The sequence below is a fragment of the Terrapene carolina genome, unplaced genomic scaffold (assembly GCF_002925995.2).
Source record: "Terrapene carolina triunguis isolate 2854851 unplaced genomic scaffold, T_m_triunguis-2.0 Scaffold96, whole genome shotgun sequence".
Classification (NCBI taxonomy): domain Eukaryota; kingdom Metazoa; phylum Chordata; order Testudines; family Emydidae; genus Terrapene; species Terrapene triunguis.
Genome location: NW_020664447.1, coordinates 62,282,455 through 62,300,539, shown reverse-complemented (window position 1 = coordinate 62,300,539; position 18,085 = coordinate 62,282,455). Strand labels below are relative to the sequence as shown.

The 18,085-nt window shown below is 48.8% G+C and overlaps 1 protein-coding gene across 1 annotated transcript in view; it reads left to right on the top strand.

Moving 5' to 3' along the window:
* Positions 1 to 18,085, top strand: part of ISM2 (isthmin 2) — a 40,255-nt gene that overhangs the window by 18,829 nt on the left and 3,341 nt on the right. The window contains exons 2-3 of the mRNA XM_026651561.1: positions 12,188 to 12,451; positions 15,340 to 15,664. Coding sequence (XP_026507346.1) covers positions 12,188 to 12,451; positions 15,340 to 15,664 — 589 coding nt within the window. The remainder of the gene's footprint in view (positions 1 to 12,187; positions 12,452 to 15,339; positions 15,665 to 18,085) is intronic.

Below are 18,085 nucleotides of genomic sequence, written 5' to 3'. Positions count from 1 at the left end.
CCCCCCCCCCTTCCTTCCAGTGGAAAGTTACAAGAAGTCCCAGGTAATGTTTAGTATCAGGTGACAAGACCACCTGACTCTGTAGTATCACAGCATCCATGAGTTAGTGGCAGTATGGAGCATCCACAGGAAGGCCAAGCAGTCCATTGTCACAGTCCATTGTCCTCGCTGATGGACATCAGCCCTGTCTGGCTTTTCCATTGTTGTACCTGAGGTGTTAGCAGTGGGCGTCACCCAAAGTAGCATAGTTGAAATACAGATACATAGTCAATATTTCTAACTTCAGATGCAGAAATGATGCAGGCATACAAATTGGATAATCACATTCAGTAAATTATAACCTTTCCAATGATATCTTACAAGACCCATCTTGCATAAAGTACATCTCAGTTATGTCATATTCATATGATAAGTATGTTTTCATAAAGAATATGGAGTGAAACGTCACAATACCTACCATACTTTTGTGTCTCTAGAAATTATAATTTCAGTGCAGATCTGAACAATCTGTGAAGTAGGTGGTGACAATGGCCCAAAGGGTCAGCAGCGGCATGGATCCTGGGGCCTCTGGACCTTAAAGCATGATCGTCTACTGCCTTGTCTAAAGACCCAGCTCTGTTAGCCAAAGCTGTAGCAAGACCATCAACCTCTGTTTGTGGCCCAGCCACCACTAGAGGGGGACAAAGTGTTACACTGAATGAGTGTGAGTTACATGAACATTTACTAGATGCCCAAAAAAGCTACAATCGAGGCAGAAGGCTATATTGGTTAAAAAACTGACCTAGTTTAGAGGGAAAGTGAAGGCAGCTATAAAATATGGATAGTAATGAATGTAAATCAGAAACTAAGAACTGTAGAAAATTGACAAGGGAAGCAAAGGGTCACAAGGAGAAATCTATTGCCAGTAGAATTAAAGACAGTAAGAAGGAGTATTTTAAGTATAATAGGAATAAAAAGAATCCCAATAATGGTATTGATCCATTACTAGATAGAAATGGTAGAATTATCAATAATAATGCAGAAAAGGCAGAAGTGTTCAATAAATATTTCTGTTCTGTATTTGGAAAAAAACAGATAATGTAGTCATAACATATGATGATAACGCCTTTTCCATTCCATTAGTATCTCAGAAGGATTTTAAACTGCAGCTACTGAATTTAGACATTATAAAATCAGCAGGTCCAGATAACGTACATCCAAGAGTTTTACAAGAACTGGCTGAGGAGCTAACTGGACTACTATGATTAATTTTCAATAACTCATGGGGCGCTAGGGAAGGTCCAGAAGACTAGAAGCAAGTCAATATTTAAAAAGGGTAAATGGGATAATTTTGGTAATTCTAGTCATGTCAGTGTGACATCAGTCCCAGGCAAGCTAATAGAGTGGTTGATACAGGACTCCGTTAATAAAGAATTAAAGGAGGATAATATAATTAATGCCAATTAACATGGGTTTATGGAAAGTAGATCCTGTCAAACTAACTTGATATATTTTTTGGATGAGATTACAAGTTTGATAATGGTAATAGTGTTGATGTAAGATAATTAGATTTCTGTAAGGCATTTGACTTGGTACCACTGTGACCTCTTGGGGATCACCCAGAGGATCAATGGGGTCTGCCCTGTAACTTCAGGGTGCATTGGTGCTAGCACAAGGTCTCACCCTGGCTCTCACCAGCCTAGTTACTCCTTGCAGGGTGACCCCAACAGCACTTCCAGTCCTGAGTCGCCCCAAATCCATCTTCCCCAAGTTCTTAATTACCAGACTTTTGGACCGATCCCTTCCGGTTCGTCACTGCCGAGAGCGTGAAACCAGTTCCCAGTTATCAGTCCACTGTGGTCCCCCACTCCCCACAGTTTTCACACCAGAGACCTGCTTAAATATAAACATACAATTTATTTAATTGCTAAAAATCATGGAGTCAAAGATGAAATAAAAAGGGAAAGCAAACACATACAAGTTACACAGATAATCATAAACATAAAGATGCACCCACGGGCTTTACATTTCCATATTAAATAAAATCCCCTTTCTAATGCAAATTACCAATTACCTTTGAACAGTTTCCCATTGTACCTCTAGCTAGAGGGGGGATTCTGCGTTTAGAGACAGCTTTCCACTTGGAGGCTATCCCTCAGTGTCTGGATGGATTTCAAACCCCTTCCATTTTACAGTTTTTTTCTTCCGTCAATATAGGTATTCAAAGTGGGGAAATTCCCAGTTGTCTCAATGTTTTTCCATTAACTTTAATGGTCCACCATTGTCCTTTCTTGAGCTGGACAATAGATGGTTGCCTGAAGCTGGTTTCTTGTAAACACCTAGCTTGGGAGGTACCTCTCCCACTTGACTGCTCACCTCCCTGATGTGAGGCGTAGCTGAAATTTCACCACAGAATATGAGCACCGTTTTCTCTCTATATAAGTACTTAGCTTCATAACCACAGTCTGTATATATTTCATAATGACCATCAAATTCAGAACATTACAAGCTTTCATAAAAGAGCTTACTTAATATACTTTTATAGTACAATAATACCACATGGTTTAACTGCTCATTTTGGGGGTTTAAACCTTCTGTTCTCCCCTTAGGTTGCCATATCCTGATGGTCACACCTCCCTTGTGAGTCCAATGCTGGAGTTTTGGCAATTGGACATGACATAAGCTTCACCTTTGCTCCCTCTTCTGTGGATAGGACATCAGCTATTTTGTTCTCCAACCCCTCAATATGTTTAATTTCTATAAATTCCTGCCAAGCTATGCTCCAACATAGCAATGTGGAGCTGGTTCCTTTTGTTCTATGGAGCCATAATAATGGTGACTTGAATGGTCTATTAACACCCTGAACGCCTCAATTAAGCAGGTAGGATCTATGTTGTTGTACAGCCCAAACGTTCCTTTTCTATTACAGAATAATTCTGTTCAGTGGGAGACAGTGTTTTGCTGAGGAATTCAGTTGTCACAACCACACTACATCTTTTGATTGAAGAACTAGACCAATATAAACAAGTGGAGAAGTTCTTTTACTTCTGTACTTGGCACTGGTATGACTGCTGCTAGAATGCTGTGTCCAGTTCAGGTGTCCACAATTCAAGAAGGATGTTAATACATGTGAGAGGGTTTAGAGAAGAGCCCTTATAATGATTAAAGGACTAGAAAAACATGCCATAGCTTGAGCTTCTTGAGACTATAACTATATTTAGCTAAACAAAGAAAATTAAGGGGTGACTTGAATACAGTCTAAGTACCTACATGGGGAACAAATATTTGATAATGGCCTCATCAGTGTAGCAGAGAAAGGTATAACGTGATCCAGTGGCTGGAAGTTGAAACTAAACAAATTCAGATTGGAAATAAGACATCATTTTTAAACAGTGAGGGTAATTAATCAGTGGAACAATTTACCAAGGGTCGTGGTAGATTCTCCATCACTGGCAGTTTTACAATCAAGATTGGATGTTTTTCTGAAAGATGCTCTAGGAATTATTTTGGGGAAGGTCTCTGGCCTGTGCTAGACAGGAGGTCAGACCAGATGATCACAATGGTCCCTTCTGGCCCTGGAATCTATGAATAAAATGTTATTCTCATTGGCTAAAATGCTGTTAAAGTTATTTGGGGATTTCTTGTATTTTAAGAATCTTAACAATGTTGTAATAGATTGCACTTCTCCCCTTTCTGCCACTCACTGGCAGTGGGAATTGTTCAGGATCTGTTCTGTAAAGGAATCACAGTGAGTTTGGTTCTAAAACCCCTGTGTTCAGCAGTTTTATAACTTTCTCAAAAAATGTTCCTCTTGGGCTGAAAATTTCTCATGCTTGGTTTCAGTTCAAAGGTAAACTTATTTGGAACATTTGATCAAAATCTATACAGTTGGTTTTTAATGAGGTGGATGTAGGTGGAAAAAAAAGTATTCTGCTTAAAAAAATAGCACAGACCCCTTTTATTTCCCCTTCAATAATTCATGCATGGGTTTGTTTGCAGCTGCTTGACATGTGTTGTATGAAATGTTAATTGTTCACAGCAGAGGTGAGTTAGGTGCAATACATACTTGAGAACAGTAGAGAGAGCTTGGGAAAAATGACCAGAAAGAAGCGTTTATCTTGTGTGAGTAGGCCGAAATAATAAAGTTTATTTTGTTTCCTTCTTGTTTTTTCTCATATTTTTTATTTAGAATTTCAAAACCTTTTTTAAACAAACAAAAATAACTTTATCAAAAGTAATTAAACAACCAAAACTTTTTAAAAACAACACTAGTAACTGATATATACCAGACAGGCCTATGCAGGTCTGTAGCAAATGTACTGCTAATGGTTATATGGAATGCAATTTAACATGCATAGTTAGAGTGAGAGTCACCAAAGACAATGGCCGGTCATCACTTTTTTAGTTCAGATTTATAAAACCGCAAGACATTGACAATATTCAAAACTCTCTTCTATAACTACTTGTAAATTGAAGTGGAAAGTCACTTTATTTTTGGTGGTAATGAGGCACTTTGTGTTGCTGGCTGTTTTGCTGGGGCACAGTGGGAAGGACTGACTTACGGTGATGGTCCCTGTGTGTATTCCACACATGGGGTACACATGCACACTCTGTGCCTGAGTCCGGGATTTTTTGTAAGCAGTGTCCATTGGCCCACACAGGCTTTCCTCGTGCACCGCACAAAGGGCATAAAAGGTGGTGCAGGCCAATGCCTTGCCAGTTCCTTCTTAGCGCCACATGATCTGAGTCGGAATCTTCGGTGTCCTCTGCTCGGTTTTTACTGCGTCATTGCTGTAAGACATTGTATATAGTTAGTTCTGAGCAGCTTTAGTTATGCTATAAAAATTGTGTGTTCTACACAGCATAGTTGGATAGTGGTTTTCCCTCTTTCTTCCCCACTGTGATGGGGCATCCACCCCATACTGACCTATAAATGGGTTGAGAGAGAGGGAGGCTGCTCAGGAGGCATCCAATTAGAGAGGGGCTGTGAGGAGCAGCCAGTCAGGGCCGGGCTGGCCCATATAAGAAGAGCTGCAGGGCAGAGCAGGTTTAGTTGCTCCCTGGAGCTCGAGAAGGGAGGACTGCCTGCCTTGCAGGAAGAAGAACACTAGCACCTTGGACAAAGCAGTGTAGGGCAGGATCAGGGGAGTGAGCGAGCTCCCGGCTGACTGCTGGCATGCTGAGGCCCTGAGATAAGGGAGGAGGTGTGCTGGGTCTGCAGGGGAGTAGCCCAGGGAAATAGACTGAGAGGTTCAAGGGGACGCACCACGTGGCTGCCATCTACAGGGTCCCTGGGCCAGGACCCAGAGAAGTGGGCGGGCCCCGATTCCCCCCTCACCCGCACTCGCCACTGAGTAAGTGACTGGACCGTCGCACTGAGGTACATTCCTCCGGAATGGGGGAACATAGAGTGCGGCACGGCCAGAGGGCTGTGTCCTGAAGAGGACGCCGCGGTCCTTGGAGCGACACGGGTCCAGGACCAGAGGTGACGGCAGGCAAGACACCACCAGAAGAGGGTATAGAGCTAATCCCCAGGGCAGCCAGCAGAAGGCGCCGCAGTGTTGATTGGCACCCTGTTACACCCACCCAGGACCCTTTTCCCTTTGGTGATGAGAAGTCTGGGATTATGCCCAGAGTTCCAGGGTTCAAAAACTGTATTTTCTGCCCTCACTCCTTTTCAGTGAGTGACGAATATCAACTCTGCCTACTGCCTGGATGAGGTTCATAATTCTGCCAAGTGCAGTATCTGCTGCTCTTTTCCTCCCCAGTCTCGTGAGTCTCAGAAAACGTTTTATGGAGAAGGCAATGAAACCCCACTCAGATCCAGGCAGGGGAACCCACCCGTACATCAGTCTCAACAAGCAGGCATGAGCTTGGGAATGGAGGCTAAAACTGTTAAGCCTAAAGAGACGGCTTCACATGAGAATAAGGGGCATTTTCCTACACATAAGGACAAGTTCCTGAAGAGAAAGGATCACTTCCTGACCCCATCAAAGTGGGGGAGCTGGCGTGCATGGACACTAAGGACTTAGGTCTGAGTAAATCTTCTCAACAGGAGAAGGAGGCGTGCAAAGGTATGGACATCAGTGACTATGGTGAAGACCTGGGATTAATGGCTCCTGGCACTCCCATCTACTTTAAGAGCCGATGTGGCACCTGGAAGCAACACGGCTCCAAAGGAAGCTGCCTGCCACAGTGACCAGTCTGGTTCCAATGGCTCTGCTGATGGACTCTGCTGGTAATCCAGGACATTCTGACACCTATGGCTCCCCAGAGGACATCTTCTTCCCTGCCCGCATTCACCTCCTACCAGAACTGTCTCTATTCCGGGACGTGGATATACCAGAGGAAGAGACTGTTCTTGCAAGGCAGAGTCCCCATCCTCCCTGCCAGCCTTGAAGTGCAACCATAGGTACCATTGGTTCTTCCGGAGATCAGGCTTCTGGCTTTCTTGTCGGTTGAGTCTGAGCCTCTGTAGGAGCGTCTGTGGTGTCAGACAGAGGGAGCATGAACCACGAGCCCCAAATGATCAGGGTTCTGACCTCCGACCAGAGATGATTGGCCAAGGGACAGGCGGTAGCTGATGGCATGGGGTTTTCCTCCATCATTTGGTCCATCCTACTGGCAATGTTGGGAACCCTGGGAGCCCTACCAGAGACATCTGGGATCAGTGCAGGAGCCCTATTTGCCATTGCCCACTATGCACAACCAGCACTGTCAGAAGGGGAAGGTGAGCCAGATCCGACTATTCCAATGGTTCCGGGAGCAATCTTGTCATCTTCACCAGATGAGGCGGGTGCTCCATCTTCTCTGTCTCCACCAGACGACTTTAAACAATACCAGAGGCTCATGCACAATGTGGCAGTGGAGCTACAGTTTCAGCTGGAGGATGTCTAGGAGCCTCAGCACAGTTTACTGGACATTCTGCAGCCTTCCAGTCCTAGCCAACTGGCCCTCCACATCAATGAGGCCATCGTGCACCCAGCAAAGGTGGTTTGGCACATCCCTGCTTCTTGTCCACCCACCCCTCTGAGGCCTGAGAAATGCTACTTTGTTCCATCCGGGGGGGGGGGGGGGGGAGAGATTTGTCTCGCCTAGTGCCTAACTCTTTGGTGATGCAGATGGCTACAGAATAGTCCAAGCAACAGCATCCAAAGTCTACTCCCTCTAATAAGGGACATAAGTGACTCAACTTACTAGGAAGAAAGGTCTTCTCTTCCACCTCCCTCCTGTTCAGGATCTCAAATTTCCAGGTCCTTTTGGCCAAATATGATTTTACCAACTATAATAAGTGTTTGGAATTCAAGGACAAGCTCCCTGAGGATGATAGGGCCTGCTTCCAGGGCTTAGTGGATGAAAGAGGGCTGGTGGCCAAAATTCCCCCCCAAGCCACCCTGGAAGCAGCAGATTCTGCTTCTAGGAGGATGGCTACAGCCATAGTTATGAGGAGGAACTCATGGTTGCAATTCTCAGGTTTCCCTAGAGAGTTGTGGAGTACCATCCCAAATCTGCCCTTTGATATTATCAGCCTCTTTTATGAGAAGGTGGTAGAGTCTCTCCACTCCCTTAAAGACTAAAGGTCAATGCTTCGCTCACTGGGCTTTTACAGCCCTGCCCCTAAGAGAATACATGAGCAGGACTGCTGAGATCCACATCCTCTTACTGATGCCATTTCATTCCTCTCCCCTAATATTTGGAGGCCATCTTATGAAATTTGCAGAAAAAATGGAGGGCCTTACCTACAGATAAATGGGTATTAGAGATTATTCATGATGGGGTTATCTGATGGTGTTTCTGGTATCTCCTATTCACAAACACCCTTCTCAGTTCCTTTTAAGGGACCACCTCTCACGAGATTCTATGACAAGAGGTGAACTCTCTTCTCCTCAGGGGAGCCATAGAAAGGTTTCAAGGGAAGGGATTCTACTTCCTGATCCTCAAGAAGAATGGGGGATGGAGACCAATTCTTGATCTGCGACAGTTCAACTAGTTCATTTGAAAGCTAAAATTCCACATGATATCCTTGACATCAATAGTTCCCTCATTAGAGAACTTGGCTTTTGACATGAAAGATGCATATTTTCATACTGATATCCACCCAGCTCACAGAGTTCAAAATCATGCCCCCCACCCCCACTATCAACAGTTATGTGTTGCCTCTGCCTTTACGTGGGATATTGTGCTGAAACTTGGCCAGTAGGGATTGCTTCTGATATATACAAACCTTTTTTGATTTCAGAGAGACACCCACTCATCCCCTGACTGTTTGAGAAGATCACTGAGTTGTTGGGGAGATGGTGCTGGGCTATTTGGTGAATATTAATAAGTGACTGGCAAATTAAAAAAATATGTCTGAGGGCCTATTTCAGTCCTTAAAATATTAGGGTCTGGGCACATTGGTATTGCCAGGAGCTCAGTGGCTACTGTGTGCAAGATAGGGATGGTGGGGTGCCCCTGTCTAGTTCCTCATTTGAGATTAAGGACGCCGGGTGTGTGTTGTGGCTTGGAATTGAGGCAGGGGATGCTGGTAGAATAGCAAAGGGAACTAGTGATTCCAGAGGACTTTATGCTTGGTAAATGGGTGAGGGGTTTCTTAAATCTGGCAGTCTCTCAGCCTATCAGCTCTTTCCAGGTCTCCTTCAGCAGGATTATGTTACCTCTGTGGGAACCAGAATCTGAATTTCCTGAGTTGGTGAGGGTGTAAAATCTGAACCAGGCAGTATTGGCCAGTGATAGGGCAGAAGAGGGGAGTCAGGAGAGCTGCGTCTTCTCCAGCCTCTATCACTGTGACTTCTTGTGTGACGGACACTTCCCTGCATTGTGCCTCAGTTTCCACATGTGTAAAGTGGGGATGATGATGCCTACTTGGCTTTGTTAAGCACTTGGAGATCTACAGTTGAAAAGCCCTATAAAAGGGCTGTGTGTCACCAGTGTTTTATTGACGTGACTTTCTTGCAGTGCTGTATGTTATTGTAATACAAGGTTTAAGGTACAGTTTGTTGAAAATGTAGTGCTTGTGAAAGATGTCCTATTGACAGACCTAGCAACAAGAGTCTCTTTATCCACAGAACAGGTTCATTTTCCGTCACATTACCCTCTGTTGGTGCTTCAACCTGTGGCCTATTCATCCTCAGCCTCTCTGTTGAGGAGGGCTAACTGTGATGCTGACCTTCATGATGTGGATGCTTTTCTCACTCAGAGCTGGACTGAGATATTGCAGGTAGCAAATAGACCTCAGAGGGTGAAGACATTCACTGACCGGTCAGCAGCCTAGGAGTGAAAAGCACTCAGACGCTGCGGTGGATTAGTAGTGACTTATTCTCAACGTCTTGAGCCACCTAGTAGGGAAGCCCAGGGTCGAAATGGCTTAGCGTGATGCAAGTCAGGATCCAGAAACAGAAGGGCTTGAATTCCAGAGCAAGCCGCACTGGGGAGAAACCTTGGAAATACCGACTGCACTTCATGTCTGGTTGGATTTGGCCTTTCCTCTGAGCTGTTTCAGCTCACGGGTGTGTGGTGAATCTTGTGAAATCTATACAGCACCTCTTTGTGGTGCCTGCTCTCAACTAACTCCTGGCCCTGGCCCACTCTGGAGTGGGTGGTGGTGGTGGCGATCCAGGGGCTGGCTTGTTGCATTTGGTAGGGGCTGGGGGTAGCAGCATTCCAGGGGCCACGGTTTTACGGGTGAAAGCTGTCTGGGGCTGAGGGTTGGAGGAGAGAGGCAATCCATGGGCTGGGCTTTGAGGTGAGTGGTTGGAACTGAATGTTCTTTGTGTTTTGAACCCAAACCTCAGAGTGTTAATCCCACCCTGACCAGAACCCATTAAAATGTCCCCATAATCCTTGGCAGTAGGACCCACCATGCCCTGCTGCTGCACAGCCCTAGCTGACGTGGGAGAGTTAATTGAGTTGCCACATCTGCTTGGCGAATATAAAAACCCCCTGTCCTGCCTTTGTCCCCCCTTTCCCACAACGGGATGTCAAATCAGAGGGATGGACAGACCCCAAACAAAACCCTGGGGCCATGGATGTCTTGGATTGGAGCCATTGCTTATCTAGGGCAGTGGCATCAGAGCTGCATCAATTCAAACAAAGCTCCGGGCCTAATATCCATCCTCCCTGATCATTCCTCCAGGACAGAGCAGCGACTCTCCCTGCACATGGAATATTCACCCAGAACCCCCCTCCAACCTGTACGGAGGGGGCCATCTGGACAAAGCTGTCGCAGTCTCTGCCACAGCCAGCTCCACTCTGATAAACAGCAAAGGGACCAGCAGTGTCCCCGCTGCTCCCTTCCTTTCTCTGGGGGCGGGGGAGACAGGCACCAGGCCTTTGATGTGCAGGAACAGGCCTGGCTGACATGCTGTATGTGTGCTCATGTGAGCCTGGCCCGGCTCCAGCTCTCTTTGAAGTCCTCCAGTGATCAGGATGAAAGGGAGGGGAGTCCCTCCCCAAACCATCTGGCCCTAATTGCAGGTAAAAGTGCCGTTCTGTCTCCCTGGTGGGGAGGGGAGCTTCTCCCTCTTTGTTAATCCTGCAGCTACAGTCTGGGCTCATGGAGGGGAAGGAGGGTTTGGTGGTGCCAGGGAAGAGAGCTAGGAACAAAGGGGGATTTAGGCTGGGCATCAGGAAATACCTGCTACCTGCGAGATGCACTAAGCTGGGGAATCAGGCAGGGTGGAAGGCACGTCGGTTGGAAAGTTAAATCCTAGACCACTGGAGAACCTTCTGTAGGGAAGCCTGCATTGGTTGAGCGAGGACTGGGGTGTAGAGAGCTTGACAGGTTGTTCCCATCTTCAATTTCTCTGATGCACTGAAGCTTGCAGCCCCTTTGACTTGCACCCTTTAATCCCAGTGTGTGTCGAGCACAGAGGTTAGTGACGTGGGGACCTGGTTCAAGTGGTTTCATTTGGAGGAGTTAATCCTGCTTCTTTCCAAATCCACCCTTAATCCATCCTGGTCTGGAAGCCTCTTGAGAATCAGGCTTCCTGGAAGATGGCATCAGCACGAGACTGTTTTTTGCTGCAGCTCCCATTCCAGAGTGGGAATGCAGAGGTGAGCACAATGTGCCTCAGAATGGATAAAAATGTCAGCAGAGTGAGAGCAGGTCAGTTAACACACAGCTTGTGTGTTACCATTTACAAATAAGTTATGTTGCTTCATAGTCTGTTATACAAGGGGGCTTTAACCAGCCATTATCTGTTTCCTACAATTAAAATGCAGCCATTCATCTTTAGCAGTTTCTTTTCCTATTGACCTTTAGTAGACGATTCGTTCAAGAGGTTCCTAGAGACAAAGCGGGTGAGGTAATATCTTTTACTGGACTAACTTCAAATAAGTTGTTTTCTCTGATACTAATAAATAGTTTTTACATGGCTGGGTTATCTTGGGAAAGTTCCACCTCAGATTAATTCACCACATATGAGTGTCGGGCTGGGTGACTTTGTGACCATTAATAATCTTTGCATTTATCATTTTCCAGCTAGAAGTTATCAAATCTCGTGCCTCAGGGTGAAAATTGATAGTTTGCAGGGGCTGATCACGGTGGGGGGCGTTTTGGAATTTTCCCTCCATGTAAAATATTGAACAGCTGGGCAGGTGCATTATAGATTTTTGTCCTTCCTCCAAAGAATTTGGTCTCGGACATTGTCAGAAGTGAAGATCCCAAACAAGGTGGACTAGCAGACTGGTCTGGTATGGGCAGGGAAATCAAAATGCCAGATTAGATGGGACAGTGTTATAGCAGAGAGGTGCAAATACTGGACTGGTTTCTGATGTGGCAGAAAGCAGGGAAATGCCAGACATAATAGAGCCTTTGCTCTGCTCCAGAGTGGCAGGGATATTGGACTAGATGGGCAATTGCTCCGCTTGGGTGCTGTAGGGGGAGTGAGGATAGTGGAATAGATAAGTCGGTGGCCAGATCTGGTGTTGCAGTCAATATGCTCTTTGCTTGTATGGCCTGTTTGCTGTCTCAGACCACACTTGGAGGAATAGGGAGATGGTGGGTCAATAAACCTTGCATTTGTTCTTAGTAGGCGTGTTTCAGGGACCTGTTCCTCGGCATTTGCAGGCAGCTGCTCACCTCCATAGTGCCTGCTCTCCTGCCCTGTCCCTGGTGTGAGGATGTAGTGGAGGGAGTCCTGAATGGTAGCTGTGGAGATGGTCAGGGTGGGGTTGGAACTGCCATTGCTGCCTCTTTCATTGCCAGGTCTCCACTTCATCTGACACCCGTTTGACTCAGGAAGAGGAGATGCCACAGTCCAACAAGGTTCGGAGCCTGAGGCGAAGCGGGCAGGCTGGGCCTCGCCGGCACAAACGCCGATGGTCGTCCCAACGGGCTGTGAGGAACCAGCCAGTGCCGCTCTGGCCTGGCGGCGCTAGCAAGGAGGAGAGCACACCCTTCGTGCTGGACTTACAGAACCTGCCAGGGTTGGCCAACGTTGACCTGAGTGCCCAGAACCCAAACATACAGGTAGGAGCACAAGTCTCTGTCACTGGCTGGACACGGACACTTTGGGCAGGAGCAAAAAAGTAATGTGGCTGGATTATGCAAGCGTAGAATCACTTGAGCGGCCGGGGGACGACCTGATTGGGGACGACCTGTCCATCTGCCGTGCGGTAGGGACCAGAAGGGCCCCCAAACTCCTTCCTCTGCACCATGACAGGACTGATTTCATTATCAGTACACCATTCCAGACAACTAGTCTCAGCCTGGATTATCGCCAGTGCTGTTGATTCCACCACAGCTTGCTCTGTCACCAACAGTTTTTAGGGTAAAGTGCCTTGCAGAGGCCAGTGGGGAGTGACTGTGTGCCAGGGTGGTGGCACTTCCTGGGGCAGTATTGCCACATCTGACAGGAACTCCCTCGCTCTAAGAAGCTTGTGCTCATGGGCTCACTGTACATTTTGGGCCAAACTAATGGGGAAGCAGTGGCAGATTTTTAGTGACTGTTACACTCAAGCTCCAGCAGGGAGACACTGAGATCTGCTACAGCTCCCCATTGTTATGGGTGGGAAGGAATCCAAGTGGAGAGGTGTGTGGGTCTGGAATGGATGAGAGAAGGGACCTGACTCCAGGGTGAAACTGAACAAAGGTTCCATTTGGGTCGGCTCTTACGTTGCCCAATCCAAGTCACCAGTTTACTGAAACTGGGCAATATAAGGGGCTGGGGTGAGACATTTTCCCCAGAGTCTTGGGGAAGAGAGCCAAAATAAACTCCCAGCACATAGGAGCAATGGGAAGCAAACCACTGCCATGGTTAACCTTGTATTTGGGGGAGCCTATTGACAAAGTCCCCTAACCCTCACCCTGCCTGTATAGAGCAGGCACAAAATCCATTGGGGAAGGATCTGATCGGGAACACTCCCTCGATGTGCTGCAGGACTTGGTTGGGCAGAGGGGTAATACCTCCAGCTCAGTATCCAGAATTGCTCTGATCTCCATTTCCTCTTCATCCCTAAAGGGCCTGATTGCTGCCTTAGCTGGGCCCTGGCCGTCAGCATGTGTGCGGGGTGCTGAGACTGTCACGGGGAGGGCGCTGTGGCAGACTGGAACTGGACCCAGGCCTGGGGAGTGCCACAGACAGACTGCAGGGTGGGGTCAATTAACCAGATGTTTTCTCTCTGGCCTTGTCTGATCTCCTAATTGGAAACCTTTTGTGTGGGGGCCCCATTTCCTAGACTCTGCAAGGCTGATACCGTATATTTTAGCAAATAATCCTCAGGCACATATAAGCCACACCCATTTAGGACAGGAGATGCTGGCATATAAACTCCTTGCACCAGGGAATGAATGCTGTATAACCAGATCGGCTCGGTCAGGATTCTCTGTACTCCTGGACCCTCTCGCTTCTTTCTAGAACTCCTCCCTTTAAAGAACAAGGATGGGTTCATGGACAGTTTCCTAAGGGGATACGATCACTGAATTTCTAAAAGTTCTAGCCTATGCACTGGCCCTCTGCAGTCAGGAGAGATTTTCCCCAACCCTGCCTGGCTGGGCTAGCCACCCCCAAAACATGTCTCCTGACTGACCTGCAACACCCCCTGCTAGTCTAGCCTTGGCCTACCCACACACACCTCTGCCAATGTACCTCAATCCTTTCTTGCAGCAACCCCTGCTATTCCAGTCCTGGGTCCCTCCTACCAGCTGTGCCAGGCTGAGTTTTGTACTGTGGAGGAAGGTCTGCTTGCAACTAGGCTGAGATCCACCAAACTCACTGCTCTAGTGATTCAAGCCAGAAAATAATCTTGGTCTCTCTAGGAGTGTGGCTGGAGTTTCAGCCCACCCGTTCACCTCAATGCTGGTCCTGCTCCTTTCCATTCCCAGAGCAAGGGCCCAGCTAACCCCCAGGGACATCTTACTTTGTAGCACCCATCCCATTACTAAACTGCCTCCTCTCTCGGTGTGCGGGGGCTGTTTCTATTCCTGGAGGATTATGTTGCTTGACCGACCCCTTGCCTGTCTCGGGCACCTCAGCGTGCTTCACAAACTGTTTACCAAACCTGAATCTCCCCAGGTCTTCTGGGTTGTTGTTTTATGCAATGTGCCTCTCGCTGCCTCCAGACTCTGGGATGTCAGGTTTTTTCAATGACACATTAAAGCAGGGGTTTCAAACAGGCGGCCCGCGGGCTGCATGCGGCCCCCTGGAGTTATTTGCTGCGGCCCGCCCAGCTCCCCGCCCCCCCGGAGTTATTTCCTGCAGCTGCCAAGCTCCCCTCACCCGCTGCCCCCCCCCCCCAGCGTACCACGTCCCCATTCCTCTGCCTACCTCCAGGTGCTTCCCGCCACCAAACAGCTGTTTGGTGGCGCGTGGCGCTTTCCAGGAGGGAGGTGAGAGGAGCGGGGAGCCGCACGCTCAGGGGAGGAGGCAGGGCCGGGGCGGGGATTTGGGGAAGGGGTTGGAATAGGGGCAGGGAAGGGGTGGGAAGAGGCAGGGCAGGGGCGGGACCTCATGGAAAGGATGGAGTGGGGGTGGGGCCAGGGGCAGAGTGGGGGCCTTTTGCATTTTTATATGAAAAGGTGTCAGTGATGCGGCCCTCGGGCCAATGTACTAGTCCACATGTGGACCTCGTGGTGATTTGAGTTTGAGATCCCTGCATTAAAGCCAGGACAAAGTGACTGGAGCCATCAGCCATGGGAGGATTCTAGCAGGGCCTGGCACTGTGTCCTGCAGCATAGCACAACCCGGCCAAAGGGGGGAAACTAGTTGGAATGTCTAGATCCTGAGTAGGGAGCTATTGGACCAACAGGGAAATCCTTTGTTGCCCGTTAAGGGAGTCCCTGGCATCTGAGTCAGCCAGGAGCCCTGGCTTCAGTGCTGGCACCTCCCTTATTGCCCTGCCTTGTGTCTGGCTTCCCAGGTAACCATTGAGGTGGTGGATGATCCCCAGGCTGAGATAGAGATGGATTTGCTGAAGGAGACCAGCAATGACTGGTCCCTGACCTCCTCCGAGTGGTTGTCGCACAAGGACCTTTTCTGGCCCCTCTTCTGGGAGTACACGGATCCCACTGAGGAAGAGGAGGAGGAGGAGGATGACAGCCTGGACAGAGGGGAGGAGGAGGAGGAAGATTATACAGCAGAGTATGAGGAAGAGGAGGAGACAGTGCTGAGTGGAGTGGGAGTCGACTGGGACCAGAGGTGGCCGAGTCAGAAGAACTGGATCTTCAAGGAAAAATATAATTATGGTGAGTTATCCCCTGCCCCTCAGCAGACGCCCCCCCAAATTCTGCAGTGGCCACCTCCCTGCCCACTAGGGGCTGGATTGCTGTTAAAGGCATTGGGGGCATCCACAGGGCAGCCTGTTCTAGTGCAGGGATGTCAGACACATGGCAGCTTGATGGATTTGCATAAATCTCAGCTTTTGTGTGTTTTTAAAAAAAAAAAAAGGAAGTTTCTAGTCCCTATGGCTGTTAAGGAAACTTTCCAAATGTGCCAAATGGAACCAAAACAGTGAAGTCTGCCTGAGTCTGCAGACAGCCTAGATAAATAACTCAGAGGTGTGAATTGAATTCCCAGGTGATTGGATTGCTAACGCTAAAGCCTAATGAGTACGTACATTCAGACTAGAAATAAGATACAGATTTTTAACCGTGCAGGTAATTAGCCATTGGAACAACTTACCTAGGGATGTGGCAGGTTCTCTGCATTTGAAGGCTTTAAATGAAGACTGGCTGCCTTTCCAGAAGATATGATGTAGATCAGGGGTCGGCAACCTTTCAGCAGTGGTGTGCCGAATCTTCATTTATACACTCTAATTTAAGGCTTCGCGTGCCGGTAATACATTTTAACGCTTTTTAGAAGGTCTCTCTATAAGTCTATACTATATAACCAAACTACTGTTATATGGAAAGGCTGGCCTGCTGGGACTCCAGGCCCGAAAGCAGGCTGAGCAAGGGCTGGAAACCAAGATTGGCAGCTGAGGTGAGTGGAGTAGGTGGCTGGTAGGCCTGAGCAGGGCTGGAGGCCTGGACCCTGTCTGCAAGAGAGCCTCCAACCGGAAGCAAGGTGAGTGGAGCTGCGCGGTAGAGACCCCTGCTGGCGAGGGGCCAGCAGCCAGAACCCCAGAGTAGCGACTGGCTCGGCCTGCCGCCACTCTGGGGTTTCTGCCCCCAGCTCCTGCCAGCTGGGATCTCAGCCCGCTGCCAGCCTGGGGGAAGGAACCCCAGGCCAGCAGCAGGTGCTGAGTTGGACCCGCGGGGACCCTGGCTGGCAGGAGCTGGCAGCGGGAACTCCAGAGCGGGGCGGGCTGAGCGGCTCAGCCCCACCCCCGCTCTGGGGTTTTCACCGGTGGCTCCTGCCAGCCGGGGTCTCAGCCTGCTGCCAGCCTGGGGTTCCTTCCCCCCAGGCCAGCAGCAGGTGCTGAGTTGGACCCGTGGCGGGTCCCCCAGGAGCCGGCAGCGGGAACTCCAGAGCGGCGGCGGGGCTGAGCGGCTCAGCCCACGCCGCGTGCCAGGAAAAATCGGCTCATGTGCCAACTTTGGCACGCGTGCCGTAGGTTGCCGACTCCTGATGTAGATCAAACAGCAGTTATGGGCTCCAGGCAGAAATGAGGGGGTGAAGTTCTCTGGCCTGTGTTATGCAGGTCAGATTAGATGATAATGGCCCCTTCTGGACTTACGGCTGTGACTCTATGATCTTTCAGTGTCAGCATTAACTATCTTATGGCTCATGGCTCTGGCAGATAGAATGGGGCAGAGGGGGAGAGTGAAGTGAGCAAGACTGAATGTGGCATTAAGGTACTGAACAAATAATAAATGACCTAAAAGTTGAGTTAGTACAGCAAGGCTGTATTCTAACCTTGATCCTGTGCAAACCTTCACTGCCATCAGTGGGAGGTGGTTGTGGATAGAGGACTGTGCAGTCCTAAATGTATATCCAGCCCATGGACCATCAATAAGCATGGAATTCATCCCTCCCCACTGAATGAATTTGAGCCCTGGTGTAGTGGTTAGCGAAAGGAGACTGGGCGCCATGACTCCAGGGTTCTGCTCTCAGCTCTGAGAGAGAGCGTGCCAAGGTGGGAATTAGGGCTCTGATCTGTTCCTGGCTCTGGGAAGGAGAATGGTCTAGTGCAGAGGTTCTCAAACTGGAGGTCGGGACCTCTGAGGAGATTGCAAGGTTATTACATGGGGGATCGTGAGCTGTCAGCCTCCACCCCAAACCCCGCTTTGCATCCAGCATTTATAATGGTGTTAAATATAAGGGGGGTCACACTCAGGCTTGCTAAGAGAAAGGGGTCACCAGTACAAAAGTCTGAGAACCACTGGTCTAGTGGCTAAGACTGGGAGTCGGGACGCCTGCATTCTGTTCCCAGGAAGCACATCCTGAGAAGGGTGCCAGCGAGGGCAGGTGCGGCCACCTGCTGCTACCCCGACCTGGCAGAGTGCCTGCACTTCCGGGTTTGTCAGCAGGGGCATCCATGAAAAACTCTGAGCAATTAGAAAAGGGGCAGAAGGGGGCACTTCAGGGATGGTTCAGGTCCCCTGGTGTTTCCACTTCTCCCCCACTCCCCGTGTCACAGTGGTGGGGACTGACGCAGCTCCCTCCAGAACTAGCCAGGTCCCCTGGTGTTTCCACTTCTCCCCCACTCTCCCTCCAGAACTAGC